The 17,189-nt window shown below is 45.3% G+C and overlaps 1 protein-coding gene across 1 annotated transcript; it reads right to left on the reverse strand.

Moving 5' to 3' along the window:
- Nucleotides 1-14,773: 14,773 nt before the first annotated feature.
- LOC126956388 (uncharacterized) lies at nt 14,774-15,672 on the reverse strand. Its single transcript, XM_050793377.1, has 2 exons — nt 15,430-15,672; nt 14,774-15,322 (listed from the first exon to the last, which is right to left on the reverse strand). The coding sequence occupies exons 1-2, from the start codon at nt 15,555-15,557 to the stop codon at nt 15,043-15,045; spliced, it is 408 nt and encodes a 135-aa protein (XP_050649334.1). The 5' UTR covers nt 15,558-15,672; the 3' UTR covers nt 14,774-15,042.
- Between the last annotated feature and the right edge of the window lie 1,517 nt (nt 15,673-17,189).

Below are 17,189 nucleotides of genomic sequence, written 5' to 3' on the forward strand. Positions count from 1 at the left end.
CATACAGTTATTCATAATATACTCTTATTTTTAATATATGTAGGATCTGTAATGATGTTCCTCTTTTCATTTCCAATATTAGTTATTTGTGCCTTATCTCGCTGTCTCTTAAAAATCAGTGTTGCCAGGCATGGTGACTCACATCTGTAATCCCAATACTTTAGAAGGTCAAGGCAGGAAGACTGAAGTTCGAGACCAAACTGGGCAACATAGCGAGACCTTGTCTCTATAAAAAATTTTAAAATTAGCCACAAGCGGGGTGTGAGCCTGTAGTCCCAGCTATGCAGGGGGACTGCTTGAGCCCAGGAGGTTGAGGTTACAGTAAACTATGATTGTGCCATTGCTCTCCAGCCTGGAGTCTTTGCAAGAGACCCTGTCTAAAAAAAAAAAAAAAAAAAAAAAGGAAGAAGAAGAAGGAAAGAAAAAAAAGACAAAAGAAAGAAAAAAAATTTATCAGTCTTCTAGGAGTCATCACTTTTATTCCTGTTTAAGAAAACATTTGACTTAATTGATCCTCTCTGTTGTTTCTTTCTTGTTTTGTTAGTTTCTGCTCTTATTTTTTTCTTCTAAATTTCTTTAAAGGATAAATATGCTGTTCTTTTTAAATCTTACTATTTTCAGTCTTCTTCCTTTTTAAATGCTACCTCTAAGCATGACTGTAGCTGTACCCACACGGGTTTTAATATCTTGTGTTTTCATTATCATTCTACTTAAAATGCTTTCTAATTTTCTTTTCTTTCCTTTTAATTTTTATTTTAGGTTTGTGGGTACATATGAAGGTTTATTATATAGATAAACATGTGTCACAGGGGCTTGTTGTATATACTATTACATCACCCTGCTATTAAACTTAGTACTCAATAGTTATCTTTTCTGCTCCTCTTCCTCCTGCCACCCTCCCTGCTCAAATAGACCCCAGTGTCTGTTGCTTTCTTCTTTGTGTTCATAAGTTCTTATCATTTAGCTCCCACTTATAAGTGAGAACATACTCTGTTTGGTTTTCTGTTCCTGTATAGTTTGCTAAGGATGACGGCCTCCAGCTCCATCCATGTTCCTGCAAAAGACCTGATCTTGTTCTTTTCTATGGCTGCATAATATTCCATGGTGTATATGTACCACATTTTCTTTATCCAGTTTGTCATTGATGGGCGTTTATGTTGATTCTATGTCTTTACTATTGTGAACAGTGCTGCAATGTGTATACCCAGTGATACGATTGCTGGGTCAAATGGTAGTTCAGCTTTTAGCTTTTTGAGGAATGCGTTCCAATTTTCATGATTATTTTAATTTTGAGCTGAGGCTATTTAGAAGGATACTTTATAATTTCCAAACATTTGGGTTTTAAAAATTTTTTAAAAAATTGGTTTTTAGCCTAGTTCCTGTATGGTCAAGAATTTCAATCTTATGAAATTTGTTGAGACTTACTTTAAGGCCAAGATATGGTTCCTTTTGATAAATATTCCATGTGCGCACACACACAAAATGTATATCAGAAGTTGTGGGGCTCAGTGTATTGTATATGTCAGTTAGGTCACATTTGTTATATATATTATTCAAATATTCTATATCCTCACTGATTTTTTGGTCTGTTCTAAACATTATTGAGAGGGCTATATTAAAATCCCTGGATGATGATTGTGGATTCCTCTATTTCTCCATTTAGTTCTATTCAGTTATTTATATATGTTGAGGTTATGTAAGTAGAAATATAAAATATATAAAGAATTATTATATTTTCCTGGTGGATTTAACCTTTATTATTAAGAAATGTCTCTCATTATATCTAACTAAATATTCTGCTTTGAAGCCCACTTTATCTGATAATAATGTAACTACCTTAACTTTTTGCTGTTTTTAGTAGTTTCTTTGTAAATCTTTTTTATGTTCACCATTTTATATTGGAAGGTTATTTCTTGTAAATAACATATAGAATTTAAAAAATCAAATCTAATAATATCTGTCCTCTAACTGGAATACTTAGTTCATTTACATTTAGTGTAATTACTTCTATATTTGCGTCTAAATCTACCACCTTATGATTGGTTTTCTATTTATCCCATCTGTCCCTTGCCTCCTTTTGTATCAATCAAGTACTTATTTTATTCCATTTTCTTTGTCTATTGGCTTATTAGCTTTGGTAATTAGTCTAATATTTCATCTTTGACTTATTCAAGCTGAATGTAAATTAATAATTTTATCACTTCCCAGAGTCATAAGAACCTTAGAACACTTAATTCTATTTACTGCTCTCCCACCTCTTATGCTGTCGTCATTTTGCATTTTCATTCGATTTTAAACCCTAAAATACATTTTTATTGTCTTACATAGTCAATAATAATTTCATTTACCCTTATATTAACATTTTCTGTTATTTTTCTTTCCTTCTTGCAACTTGATGTTTCCAACTGAGGTCATTTTCTTTCTGCCTGAAAAACCCCTGCTAGTATTGGCTTCTGTATGTATCTGTTAGTAATAAATGATCTCAGTTTTTGATAGCTGAATATATCTTTTAATTATTTGAAGAATATTTTCAGTAGAATTTGAGGTTGGAAGTTCTTTTCTTCCAGTGTTTTCAAGTTATCAGTCCAATGTCTTCTTGACCTCATTACTTCTGTTGAGAAATCAATGATCAGTCTTATTGCTGTTGTTTGGAAGCAACTGGCATTTTATCTCTGGCTACTTTTAAGATTTTCCCTTTGTCCTTGATTTTCAGTAGTTTTATATTGGTATGTCTGGGTGTGGTTTTCTGGTTCTGCTTGAATTTGTGGCATGTTATCTTTTTTTTTTTTTTTTTTTTTGAGACAGAGTCTTGCTCTGTTGCCCAGGCTGGAGTGCAGTGGCACAATCTTGGCTCACTGTAACCTCCACCTCCCCAGTTCAAGCGATTCTCCTACCTCAGCCTCTTGAGTAGCTGAGATTACAGGTGTGCACCACCACACCTGGCTAATTTTTTGTTTTGTTTTGTTTTTAGTAGAGACAGTGTTTCACCATGTTGCCTGGGCTGGTCTTGAACTCCTGAGCTCAGGCAATCTGCCCGCCTCGCCCTCCCAAAGTGCTAAGATTACAGGTGTGAGCCACCATGCCCAAAGCATGTTATCTTATATATGCTTCTAAGAAAATTTTTAGCCATTATCTTTTTTGATATTATTTATGCCTTCTCTTCCTCTTCTGTCTTCTCTTTCCTTCCCTTCCTGGATTCCAGTTACATATCCTATTAGCCCTTTCACCACGACTCGTATAGTTCTTATTCTGTTTTGTTTTTCTTTATCTTCCTTTTCTTTTTTTTTGGGGGGGACAGGGTGTCACTCTGTCACCTAGGCTGGAATGCAATGGCACAATCAGAGCTCAATGCAGCCTAGAACTTCTGGGCTCGAGGAATCCTCCCACCTCAGCCTCCTCATAGCTGGGATTGTAGGTGCACATCACCACATACTTGGCTAATTTTTTTACTTTTTGTAGAGATGAGGTCTCACTATGTTGCCCAGGCTAGTCTTGAACTCTTTGCCTCAAGCGATCCTCCCACCTGGTCCTCCCAAAGCATTGGGGTTACAGGTCTGAACCACCATGCCTGGCCTATTTCTTATTCTTTTGTGTATATTCCATTCTGTATTTTCTTCTGATGCGATGTAAGATATTTCTTTCTGATCTATCTTACAAGGTGACTTCAGTGGTTTCTTAACCCATTATTTAGTTCTTACTTTTAGTTATTGTGTTTAACATTATGTTTCCCATTTTTTAAACAGCTTTATTAAATCATAATTGAGGGACAAAAACTGCACATATTTAAAGTATGCACCTTGGTCAGATTTGACATATGCATTCGCCTGTGAAACCATTGCCATAATGAATAAGTTTCCTCATGTCCTTAATCTGTCCCTCCCTGTCCTCTCTCCCTAGTCAACAACTGATCTACTTTTTATCACTATACATTCATTTGCATTCTCTAGAATTTTACATAAATGGAATCATACAGTAGGTATTTATTTTTGGTCTGGCTTGTTTTTAACTCAGCATAATTATTTTGAGATTCACCCATATGTTGCATCAATATGCATCACCCATGCTGTTATATCAACAGTTCCTTCCTTTTTATTGCTGAGTCGTATTCTATTGCATGGCATGCTACAATTCATTTGTCACTGCCTGATGATGTTGAGCCTCTGGATTTTTACAGATGTTGGCTCTAACAATGGCATTATTATGAACATTCATGGATGAGTCTCTGTGTGAGAGTTCTAGTTGCTCCACATCCTCACCAACACTTGGTGTGATCAATGTTTTTAATATTAGTCATTCTAGTGGATGGATGGTAGAATCTCATTGTGGTTTTTTAATTGGTATTTCCCTAATATTGAATGTTTTTGAGTGTCCTTTCCTGCATTTATTTGACAACATTTATCGTCTGTGGTAAAGTGTCTGAACAAATATTTTGCCCATTTAACAAATTGGGTTGTTTATCATCTTCTTATTGAGCTGTAATAGTTTTCAATCATTCTAGATACAAGTCATTTGTCAGATACACATTTTGCAAATATTTTCCCCAGGTTTGTGGTTTGCCTTTTAATTTTTTAACACTGTCTTTTCCTCCCACTTTTAACAGCTTTACTAAAGTCTAATTTACACATTATACAATTCATCCATTGTTAAGTGTGCAGATCAATGATTTTTAGTAAATAATTTGATTGTTCACCTATCACCACAATCCCATTTTATAACACTTTCCCCACCCCAAAAGTTCCCCTGTGCCTGTTTATAGTCATGCCTTACTCTCAACATGGGCCTCAGGCACTCACTGATATGCTTATTAGATCTATAGTTTTGCCTTTTCTAGAAATTTCATATATATACATATATATATATGTATATAAACATATAGGCTGGGTGTGGTGGCTCACACCTGTAATCCCAGTGACTCAGAAGGCCAAGGCAAGAGGATTGCTTGAGGCAGGAGTTTGGGCCTGGGCAACATAGTGAGACTTTGTCTTTACAAAAAATTTGAAAAATTAGCCGGGCATGGTAGGGCACACCTGTAGTCCCAGCTATTCAGGAAGGCGAGGTGGGGGGATCACTTAAGCACAGGAGTTCAAGGTTATTGTGAGCTACTGCACTTCAGCCTGGGCAACAGAGTGAGACCTTGTCTCTAAAAATATATACATATATATCCTTTTGTGTCTGGCTTCTCTCACTTAGCATAATGTTTTTGAGATTCATCTATATCTTGTCGCATCTATCAATAACTAATTTCAATTTCATTGCTGAGTAGTATTCCATTATGTGGATATACCATACTTTGCTTATGAATTTACCATTTGATGGACATTTGAATTGTTTCCAGTTTTTGACTATTGTAATTAATGTTGTCGTTAGCAATCACATGCAAGTCTTTGTGTGAACACATCTTTTCTTCTAGAAGAATTGGTAAGTCATATGGCAAGTATATATTTAAGAAACTGCCAAACAGAATAGTGTATTTTAAAGAGTAAATATTTTAAGCTTAGTGAAGTCCAATGTATTGTTTTTCGTGTATATGTCATTGTTTTTGTCATATTTAAGAAATCTTTACCAAACCCAAGATTGCTAAGATTTTCTTCTAGAAGTTTTATAGCTTTGCTTTTACATTTTGGTCTATGATCCATTTCAAGGACCATACCCCTAATTTTTTAGGCCTATTTTATGAGGATCACAGATCCTAATTTCAAGGATCATAAACCACTTCAGTTTGTATATGGTGTGAGATGAGGTCAAGATTTCTTTTAAATTTTATTTGTATCTTTTGCATATGTTTATCCAAGTGTTCTGGCATCAGTTGTTTAAAAGAATATCCTTTCTTCATTAATTGCCTTGGTATCTTTTTCAAAAATCAACAGCTGTGGTCTATTTCTCAAATCATTCTTCTGTTTCATTGATCTAGATGTCTATCCTTATACCAATACCACACTGTACTGACTATTATAGCTTTAATAATGTCTTGAAATAAGGTAGTGTAAATTCCCCATCTTATTCTTCTTTTTCAAAATGTTTGGCTATTCTAGATCATTCCATAGAGATTTTAGAATGAGCTTGTCAATCTCCACCAAAAAAAATAAATAAATACAGTTTTGCATTGAATTTATAGATGAGTTTGGGGAGAATCAACATCTTAACTACATTGACTCTTCCAATCTATGAACGCAATGTATTTCTCTATTTATATTTCCTTTAATTTCTCTCAGCAATGTTTTGAGTTTTATATGTGCAGATCTTACACATCTTCTATGAAATTTATCACCCCCTTTCTTATTTTTAGAATTTCCATTTGATTATTTTTTCTAACAGTTTCCAGTTCTCTGCTGAAATTCCCCTTCTTGTTATACAGCTTCTTGAATACATTAATTACAGTTACTTCAAAGTCCAACTCCGGTACCTTGAATATCTAAGACCATGTGGATATGTTTGTAATGTGTTATTTTTCTCTTGGTTTCATCCCATTCTTGTAATTCTGCATTTCTGTTTTTTCACTGAATATCAGACATAATAAATGAACGTGGAAAAGGTAATTTGAGGCTCTGGATGCTGTTATCCTCCTCCAGGGAGGGTTTACTTTAACTTCTGCTAAGCCAGGGGCACCATCAATCTTAAATTGCATTTATCCAATCAGGAATTAAGATGATTTGAAATAGGTCTGCAGTCCCTGAAAGGGCCAGTTTCATTCTGGTTCCCTCACTTCTAGGGTATAGTGCTTTGGGATCCCGGATGAAAGCCTAAGCTATTTACCAACCTTCTTGCTTTTTGAATAATTGTTTTGAAATACACATAACATAAGATTTACCATCTTAACCCTGTTTAAGTTTGTATCTCAGTGCATTAAGTACCTTCCCATTGTTGTGCAGCCATCAGCACCATCCATCTCCAAAACTCTTTCCGTCATCCCCTACTGAAACTCCATACCTATTAAACACTAACTCCTAATTCCACCTCCTCCAAGCCCCTGGCAACCACCATTCCACTTTCTGTCTCTATGAAGTTGATTACTCTGAGTAGCTCACATAAGTGGAATCACACAGTATTTGTCTTCATGCAACTGGCTTACTTCACTTAGCATAATGTTGTCTAGGTTCATCCACATTGCACCGTGTGTCAGAATTTCCGTCCTTTTTAAAGCTGAGTAATGTTCCGTTGAGTGTCTATGCCACATTTTATTTATCCTTTCATCTGTCGATGGGCGCTTGGGTTGCTCCTGCCTTTAAGCTATTATGAGTAGTGCTGTTCTGAACATGGGGATATAGATAGGCTCCTTATTTCTCAAGAGGCCCTGGACTCCAATTTTTGTCTCCCCACCGCATCAGATGGCTAAAGTGCTTCTCAGCCTCTGGAGCACTGCTCAGAAGTGGCAAACGCTGCGAGGGATAGAGCTCTGCCGAACAGCGGGCTCCCCGCTGTGGGCTTCCCTCCTCTCTGGGATCTTGGAGCCTCTGTACCTCTGCAGCATCTTCACACAACTATTTCTGTAGTATTTCATCCAGCCTCCCGAATTGTTCCCAGCAGGATGATTGGTCTGATGCAGCCTAGTCCATCACAGCTAGAAGCAGATGTGTCAACATAATTTTAATGTGTGGGTCTATTATGCCCGGAGTTGAGCATCTTTTCTGATATTTAAATTATGTTTGTATTTTCTCTGAAATCCTTACCCCGTTTTTCGACTGAGTCTTTCTTATTAATTTGTAGGCATGTGTTACACGTCCAGGAATTTAGGCTGTTGTCTTTGATCTAAAAATTGCTTTCTAGGGCCAGTTCTCACTTGCTGTATAATCTTAGGCAAGTCCCCTTCTCCTTTGGGACTCAGTCTCCTCGTCTGTGAAATAGGGTGAGAGGGCTTGATTTCACCACATGGTCTCAAAGTTTCCTTTTGATCTATAATTCATGGATTAGTGACCATCTACTTTGTAGATAACACCAAAGAAAAAATTGTTATTGAGACCAAAAACCATCCTCACCGCACCCTCCCTCTACATTCCATTGCACATATTTATTGTACTCTGATTTCTGGCTGCCCAGGGGCTTCAGAAACATTGATCACAGAAGGCAGGAGCAGGGAGCTCAGAGTATGTGTGCTTTCATGCTGAGGACTGCGGCAATGTGACAAAAAGCCACACCTCCCAAACTTTAGTCATTCCCATGATACACTCATGATTTTCGCTATACCCATGTACCACAGGCACTATTATTTACTTACTTGTTTCAGTTCATTTAAATACTTAGTTTCTCCTCATCTTGAATAAGAATGTTGAAGAAATCACAGGTTTGCTGTGCTAGAGTATTTTTTCTGATACAGAGGAACACGAAGGAACAGCGATGATCACTTAAAGTACTGTTTGCATGCTCCTCCATCCTCCATGAGCAGCCCTGGGGCCAGGACCAAGGGCCTGCAGTGCACCGGACGAACCCAGGCCTCCGCTCAGCTGCTGGGAGACTTTGCTCAAGCATTATTCAAATGTTACTAATTATTGCTGGGGCATTCCGACTGATCCACATGCTCAGAAAGCTTCTGGCTTTGTGGCTGTGGGTTGTTTTTGTGCAGAAATGTTTGCTTCCTTCCTTGGATGAAAGGGGGCCTGAGATGGCCCCCAGACAGAAGGGAACTTTGCCGGAGCCACCACCGGAGGTCTCTGGAAAATTTTCCCCTTTTGGAGGCTGCGATCTGCAACGCAGAGCCTTTCTCCTTCCCCTTCTGAAGTTGGCTATTGCTTTTAGCCCAGAGCCATTGCAAGTCTCAGAGAGCAAAGATACTGTGGGAGCCCTAAAATAAATTATAAAGTCCAAAATGGAACACGTTGAAAGTGAGCTCTGAGAGAAAAATAGATAACACTTTAGGGCTGTTTTCCTAAAAGAAATCACCAGACCAATACATCATTGGGTCCTCTTCACTGTGGCATCTGGATAGATTTAATTTTGACTTTGGACGTGACCAATCAACTCATACATAATCTCCAAGCCAGATAGTAACTACCTTGCCACCGTGTCTGTTTGGGGGCAGTCTTGTGTCTTCAGGAAATATCAACAAAGACCTACTGAGTGGCAGTTCTCTGCGGGACCCTGGCTGCTGGTGGTGAGATAAAGCACGCGCAGGGAGCTCATGGTCTGGTGGACAAATTGATCTCATTCTGGGAAACTCCGGCACATGTTTGAGATGCTTTAGGGGGCAGAGTTGAGCACCTCTGGCCTGGGAGTTTCTAGGAAAAGCTTCCTGGACCACAGGGGCTCAGGGTCTGTGCTGTCCTTTCCAGAACCTTTCCTTCCTCCAGCGAGCAGTCCAGTCCCCCGCACTCACTGCAGCTCACGCCTATCCACTGGTAGCCAGGCACCGTCTCACTCCAGGGGCAGGAGCCTTGAACAAGGTGAATGTGAATCTGTTGAGCCACCTGTGAGCACACTGTCTTCTACTGCGGAATCAGCTACGGGGCAACCCCCAGAGTCAGGAAAGGGATGTTGGTCTCAAAGGGAGCCCACCATTTCCCTAGATGAGCAGGGCTGACTCTGGCTTTGTGGCCAGGTGCTATGTCCTGTGGGCGATTTCACAGTGGTTCCCACATAGCCTGGGGCAGGACAAAGTTTTCTCCTTGTCCTTATGCCCTGTCACCTTCTACATGTCCCATCCCTGAGGATGGCCTGAGTCAGATGAGGTTACGATTCCAGGGGCTCAGACAGCATCACTCCTATCCAGAACTCTGATGGGAAATGAGTGACCGCTGGCCGTTTGTGACCATTGGTGACTACAGAGGCCCCTCAGAGAGACTCAGTTTCCAGATGACCACCTGGTGGTGCTCCTGGAGGAGGAAAAAGGAAGGGGGTGCTGGGGTGAAATGGGGCATATGAGTTTCCCAGCCCTCCCACCTGCTGTCTCCCCCAGCCCGCGCTGGGCGTGTTGTCTGCGAACATGAGTCTCCGCACATCCATCAGCGTCTCCTTCCAGAGGCTTTTGAGCCTTGACGCTGAGCCTCTGCAGCCTGGATGCCCGATTCTGCAGCAAGTGAGTCATGCATGGTGTGGAGGCTGGGAGACGAAAGACACCCTCAGGACAGGAGAAAAAATTCAGTTAGTGCAGGGGTGGGTGGGTGGGAGATAAACATGCTGATTGAAACGTCAACGTGAGTGAGCTCATTCACCGAGCACCTTGCCAGGGTCCCACCAATGAGTCAGGAACGAGCCTATCGCTCAGACTGGAAACTAGGACTGAAAGAGGCTGACCTTGGTAGTGAGGGCGTCACAGTGTCTGAGAGCTGCCACCTCTACAGGGGTCCCCTGAGGGCCAGAAGTTAGTGCCTGGGCAAGGGGTGGTGAAATGCTCTCACCTCTGGGTCTGGGTGTAGCCTCCTCTTAGACAGGCCTGGAGTGGACAGGGCTGGTGCCCTGGGAGTGAGCTGGCCCTGGCTGGACAGAAACCAGAGTTTTGTGAATGTCAAGAGGATGCTGTGAGGCAAATGGAAGAAAAGGACACTCTTGGGTGCTTGTTGAGGCCTCCCTAAGTCAGGAGGAAGCTGAGAAACCAGGCCTGGAGATGGGCAGGGAGTGAGAGGAAGCCAGAGCATCCCTGTCAGGGTATCGTGGCCAGAGCATCCCTGTCAGGGTATCGTGGCCAGAGCATCCCTGTCAGGGTATTGTGGCCAGAGCATCCCTGTCAGGGTATTGTGGCCAGAGCAGGGAAGGGTGGAGCAGGCCCTCCTGCTGTCCCTGTGGGCCCTGAGATGCCCGCTCCAGAGTCAGCGTCCCAGGAGCAGGCATCAGATGGGAGAGCTCAGGCTGCCACCTCCACCCCGGCTGCGTCTGGGGTGCGGCATGGGGAGACTGGTGCTTTCGCTTCTGCCCTGGGAGGTGGGTGGCTGGGTTACGCAGATCTAGAGGGGGATTTGGGGTGATACCCATGAAAAGAGTGGATTCTGAGCAGCCAGAAAATGACAAATGGCTACTACTGCTCACAGGAGCACTTTCCTGCCTCTGGCATTTTCTTCTCACCCTTCCTTTTCCCCTTCAGCCCATGTGAGTTGTAATGAACAAGCTGGGTTCCCAGTCAGAGGCCCCACTGCCTCACCAGCTGCCTAGGAAAGGACAGGAGTGTGACGAGAGAGGCTGCACACCTGGATGGTGGCCCCATCCATGCCCAGCGTCCTGAGCGTGTCCTCCATGGCTGCAGTGGCATCTGGGTTAGGCCATCCACCATCCTTTGCCCACTTTCATATTCCACTTTGGGTTCTAGGGGTGGGCAGGGGCCCCAGACGATCACCTTTCCATACCCTTGGCAGAGTGATTGACTTGCAAAGGGGTCCCTGGTCCAGTTCTAGCCAAGACATTCCCCATCAGCCTCTGCTCTTCCTTTCAAAGTTGGCCCCAACAGGAGGGGAATGCGAGGTGCCCCAGCCATCTTGCTGCTACAGTGGGGAGCGCAGAGCTTCTGAGGTTCCCCACGCCCAGCCTGAGATGGAAACTGGCCCAACAGCACCAAAGAGAGGGAGAAGCTGGGTCCTGAAAACCCCATTTGAGTCCTGGATCCAGCTGTGCCTGAAGACCACCCTGGGGCTTTTTAATTACGCAAGCCAACACGCTTCCTTTTTTGCATAAGCCATTTGGAAAGGATTTTCTGTCATTCCCGAACAAAAATGACTTGGCCAAGAAATACAGTGGGGCGGAATGGATGAGGGAAAGAAGCTCTTAGGGCTCCCAAAGGCTCAAACGAGAGGCAGGAGTATTTGTATGTGCATACACATGTGCAAAAAAATTTTTTTTAACTGGGGGCTGGGTGCGGTGGCTCACACCTGTAATCCTAGCACTTTGGGAAGCTGAGGCGGGCAGATCACCTGAGGTCAGGAGTTCAAGACTAGCCTGGCCAACATGGCAAAACTTCATCTCTACTAAAAATACAAAAATTAGCGGGGCATGGTGGCTGTACGGGTGGGATGCCTGTAATCCCAGCTACTCGGGAGGCTGAGGCAGGAGAATCGCTCGAACCCAGGAGGCAGAGATTGCAGTGAGCAAGCGTCCTTCCTGCATCGACACACACAGACACCGCGATCACGCACTCCAGCCTGGGCGACAGAGCAAGACTCTGTCTCAAAAAATAAATATATACATAAAATAAAATAATAAAAACAACAAAATTTGGCCCTACTCTGCTAACGGAACCTAGAGAAGGAGGTTTTCATTCTGCTTAAGCCAGAACCTTAGAGCAAGAAGCTGCATCTTGGGAGACTCCTATGGTCATGGGGACAAGAACTGAAGACTCTTCCTCAAGGGAGATGTGAAAGTCAGGGGGTCTCAGGCAGAGCCTCCTGTTCTGGCTGCCCACTGTCATTGGGAGTCCCTCCTTTTCCAGCCTTGGTTCTTCTACTAATACGAGAGCTGCTTCTTTCCGCTGGCACATAACCTCATCTTTCAAATGCAACTCAGCTTTCAAAATCAACAAACAATACTGTGATGACCTCGTATTCCTGCTGGCTCTGTCACTGCAGATCCTCGCCCCGCCCCCGCCTTTCCCTGCCTGGTCTCCTCAGTCTGAGAACAGAGCCCACCCTCTCTCTGAGATTGTTTTCCCTCCCTCTGTGACCTCTGTCCAACCCCGCTGCTCTGTTGAAACCACTGTGTCTGCAACCCCAGACACGGCTGGCAGAATCCCCTGAGTGGGTCATCCTCTCTGGTGTCCACTCAGCTCTGCCCCCTCACCTGCCAGCTTGCCCATCTCCAAAGCCAGTCCACATCCACCACCCGGGAAACACGCACTCAGATCCGCCCAGAACACCCCACATGGCCTTGTGGCCGACCTTCCGCCCTTTTGCCCATCTGGGTCCTTGGTCCTGCAGTCTCTCTCTCTGACCTCGTCTTAGAGGGCATGAGCCATCCCATGAGCCCGCTCCACCCACGTTACTCAGCTCGCTCAGATGGAAGGGGTCCTGATCCAGAGTGAGTGCTAGAGGACCTGGGTTTTCTCTGGGCCACCGCCCCTTCCACACACCCAGTCCCTGCACACACAGGCTCGTTCATTCACAAATCCCCGCGCTCACACCCACAGGTGTCTCCCTGCGCACACATCCGCCCGCTTCCTTCCTGCATTGACACACACACACACACACACACACACACACTCCCACGGCTTCCCCTTCCTGCAGACATGCGCCCACACATCCCTAACACGGGATGGGAGGAAATTTTGTCTTCTGCAAGGAGTTTTTATCCTCAGGTGGGCGGGGTGGGGGGGATTAAGTATAGGCTATTTGCAAGTCTGAGGGAATTTACTTTGGCATATCATGTAATTCTAGAGAGAGGCAGGAAGTCGAAAGGGGAAAAGGTGGGGGCCAGAGAAACGAGGGAGGGGCCCCAGTAAATCATTGGTCCACCTTGCCATTCAGCCAGCACCTGGCGGCAGGGCCTGAAGACCCACTGGCTGCTTCGGTAGCTTTCCAGGTGCCTCACGAACATACTCAGAACGTTGGAAAACATTTCTTTGATCAATGTTTATTTCTGTCTTTGAATTCTATTTGCTGAGTATGAGTAAATGATTATATATCATAATGCTTACTATTTAGTTGTTAGATGTAGACCTTTGTCAAATACCTCACTAAAGGCTCCACCTACATTAATTTACAGCATTAATTTAAATCTTCAGAGCCCTATGGGTAGATATTTATATAATCCCCATTACACAGATGAGGATACTGAGGCTCCAAAGTGCCCAAGGTCATAAATTGAAGGTGGCAGAACTGCAGGTTTGAGTTCAAGTCTGCAGACAATTCAGCCCTAATCTCAACCATCAGGATGTAATTAATGCCTTATGCTTTAGAAATTCCCATAGATCTGGAAATCTAAGATGGCTACAACATAATTTAGCAGTTATTTGGGAAAATAAAATTGTCTGGTATGCGTATGTTAACACTTTGTTGTTCTGAGCCTTTCTTGTAAAATCCAGTTAATGTGAGCTTCCCAAGGCTAGAAACAGATCGGATTTATCCTTCCACCCAGGTATTCTGCAGAACATCACTTGGCCAATAGGAGGTGCCCAGCCAATGTTGAAAGTAAATTAAATGAAGTGAAATTCAGGTTTTTGCTCTAGATGTGTGCCAAATAAGCTCATTAAGGGACTGGCAACAACAAAATTAACATTGAGTGATAAGTCCTTTAGAGGCCAAGAGGCCTGGCCGCTCTTCCTAGCTTTGTAGCAGCTGTTAGCAAACTTGGAAAACCCAAACGTGGTGTGAGGAAGGCCACATGCGGAATTCACACTTGAGGCTGCACAGGTTGTGACCTGGAGAGCCATTTTCCAGATTCTGAACACCCATCTCTCCCTTGGTCTGCGTTTCTCACAGGCCTGAGTCCCGCACACACAAACTTGTGTTTCTTACACACTCATAGGAAAAACGTGCCTTGCACGCTTGACAACATGCTGCAGAGGAGGACGTGCAGTCTGGATGTGAATGTGGGTCTAAGCCGCAGCAGGAGTCTTCTTGTCTGCGAGACGCGCCTGGCATTCACTGAGCAGGGCTGGCGTGAGCATGAGTGCCGGTCCACGTGAAGCGCTTAGCACGGAGCCTGGCACCGGGGGCGCTGGGGAAGACAGTTGATCCCAACCACTTTCTTGCACATTTCTGACACGGCTGCTGATTCCTGCCAGGCAGGCCCCGGGTGCCTGGGATTCAGCAAGACTTCCTCATCGCCTTTTTAAACCTGCTCTGCTCAAGCCTCAGCTCTTGGTGATTTCCTGAAGATGCTGCCACCGGGGAAGAGCCTCCCAGTCCTCAAATCCCGAGCCCATGCCTTTTATCCCTGCCAGGTTTCCATTTCCAGTTTGCTCCTAACCTGGCCCTTCTCCCCTGCCCCGGCCCCCCGGGACGTGTGAGAGAGAGCCAGACAATAGTAAACGGAATTCAGTCACACACATGGAAAAAAAAAAAAAAGATTATGAAAATGAAAAGTAAATAAATACGGATGTTGAGGACCTAATTCTGATAAGCGGATTTTCAAAATTAGCCATTTGCAAGAGTAGATTAAATGCATTTAATGTGGTGGGTGGAAGGAAGTCGATTAAGATGCACAGCAGACCCATTTCAGTAGATTCCGGGGAGCAGGCCTTGCAGGCCCCCTTCGCGCTGCGCATGTTTGCCGGGATAAACGCTGAATGCCTCTTAAGCGCACTAATTTGCTGTTGTCGTGCTGGTAAACAGGCCTCCTGGAAAGGGGCCACTCGCCGCTTCTGTACCCAAGGCGGACGGTGGAGCGGGGAGGGGCCCCCGGCCGGGCTGGGGCGGGAGGCCAGAGGCCAGCCTCGGGGGTGCGGGGGCTCCGTTCGCGGTCTGCAGGGAGGCTGAGAAGCGCCAAGGACAAAGGAATGGCACTGGCTTTCCCCTCACCTTCCCCAGCCGGCCGCCCCCCACCCGGCCCTCTGCAGAGAGAATTCTGGTCCCAGAATACCTTGCAGCTCCTTCCATGGCAACGGCCGCCTCCCTCCCGCACCGTTTCGCCTCTTTCCTTCCTTCCCGCGCCTTCTCCCCGCAGCCCACACCAGAGCCAGGCCTCCCGAGGGCTCGGCGCACCCGCATCCCGCATCCCCGGAGCAGGGACGACGGCCAGTCCTTCCCCCCGGAGGAGGGGCAAGCAGGCGCTCCCAACGCGCACGCCAGCCACACCTGCAAGCGGGAGAGAACCGGATCCCCAGACATCCCTGCCCTGTCCTTCTCGGGGCACCCACCACACTCGGGGGCTTTAGAGCCCTGAAAAGCCCGGCTGTGTTTTAGGTTTGAGGAAACAGACGAACTGCCTTACCGTGGCCCCGTGTTGGGGGATGGCGGGGGTGGGGGGTGAGGGTCGGGGGCGGTGCAGAGAGAAGCCAGTGATCTGAATAAACACCTCCTGACGTCTTTGAATGGATCCCAGCCAACGATCTGAAGTTGCGTCCGGGCAGTTCCTAGGACCTGAGGCTCCAAGTCACCATGTGACCCTAATGTCTCAGCCATGGTGCGTCTGTCATGGGGTGAGGGCACAGACAGCAGTCACCTGGCACTAACCCTGGTGCAAGCGCTGTGCTTCATTACTCCATTTAATTCTCCCAGCTGGGAGGAGCTGCCCATCACACTTAGAATAAGCTCCATAGGCCCTGCAAGATCTGCCGGGCTGCCTCTCTGAACTCACCCCCTCCCTCACCCCACCGCTCCTCCCTGGGGACGCTCCAGCACAGCAGCCTTCTTTCTGTCCCCTTAGCACTCTGCATCCATTCCTGCCCCAGGACCTTTGCCCTTGCTGTTCTCTCTGCCCAGGACACTCTGCCACTATTTACACCATGTCGGTTACTTGGCATTGGGGTCTTTCAATTGCCTTCACAACAGATATCACCGATCGTTTCACTGGTTTGTTTGTGAGTTTGTTGTCTGCGTCTTGACACCTTGAAAACAGGGGCCTTGCTTGTCTGGAAGAGCTGTGTCCCAGCACTGAGAATGGATCATACAGGTGTGATGGCGTGAAGCCAGGTCTAGAGCCCTTGTGTTAGGGGTGCAGAGCCCTTTTCACCCCAACCAATGCCACCACCTGGTGCTTGATGACCCCATGCACCAGGGCAAGGCAGGGATGAGTTCCCTTCTGTAACAGCTTCTGTCAGAGCTGCTCTCAGGGAGCCATAAGGCAAGGTGCCTTCTACTCCCTTGGAAGCAAGGCTCAAAGGGGAGGTGGGTTCTACTTCTCTCCCATTTCACAGATGAGGCAGCTGAGGCACTCAAACTCCCACAGCTTTAAGTGGCAGAATGGGACTCAAGCCCAGACAGTCTGGGGTAGGGGAGGAGGAAGTGAAGGGGAATTCCGGCCCAAGAAGCATGACATCTCAGTCTAAGGGAGTTGTTCTCAAACGTTTGGAAGCAAGAGCATCAATCGCTGCAGTCATTTTTTGAAAGGTCATCTTCACGGCCCTGCCCCAGCGATGCTCACTTGGCCGGACGGACGCTGCCCAGCGCCTAGAGTCTGCAGGTTTAACAAGCATATGCCTAGGTGCTTCTGATGCAGGAGCTGCAGGGCCACCCACTCTTTGATTGCAACCGGGAGAGGAGGTGGTTATCCTGGCCAAGGACCAGAGGAGCCACCTCTGTAATGTTCCCTCCAAGATCACCATTCCCTCCTCCGCCCCCAGGCTCCAACCCACTTCCCTCGCAGTCTTCTGTTCAAAGGAGAAGGCTTCTTGCAGGCGG

The sequence above is a fragment of the Macaca thibetana genome, chromosome 6 (genome assembly GCF_024542745.1).
Source record: "Macaca thibetana thibetana isolate TM-01 chromosome 6, ASM2454274v1, whole genome shotgun sequence".
Classification (NCBI taxonomy): Eukaryota; Metazoa; Chordata; class Mammalia; order Primates; family Cercopithecidae; genus Macaca; species Macaca thibetana.

Excerpts from the sequence above, each read along its gene's own strand:
- LOC126956388 (XM_050793377.1), bottom strand. The coding sequence starts at position 15,557 with ATGCGGGTGCGCCGAGCCCTCGGGAGGCCTGGCTCTGGTGTGGGCTGC. Across the intron at positions 15,323-15,429 it reads GCCATGGAAGGAGCTGCAAG|CCTCCCTGCAGACCGCGAAC; the intron begins GTATTCTGGGAC and ends GGCGCTTCTCAG.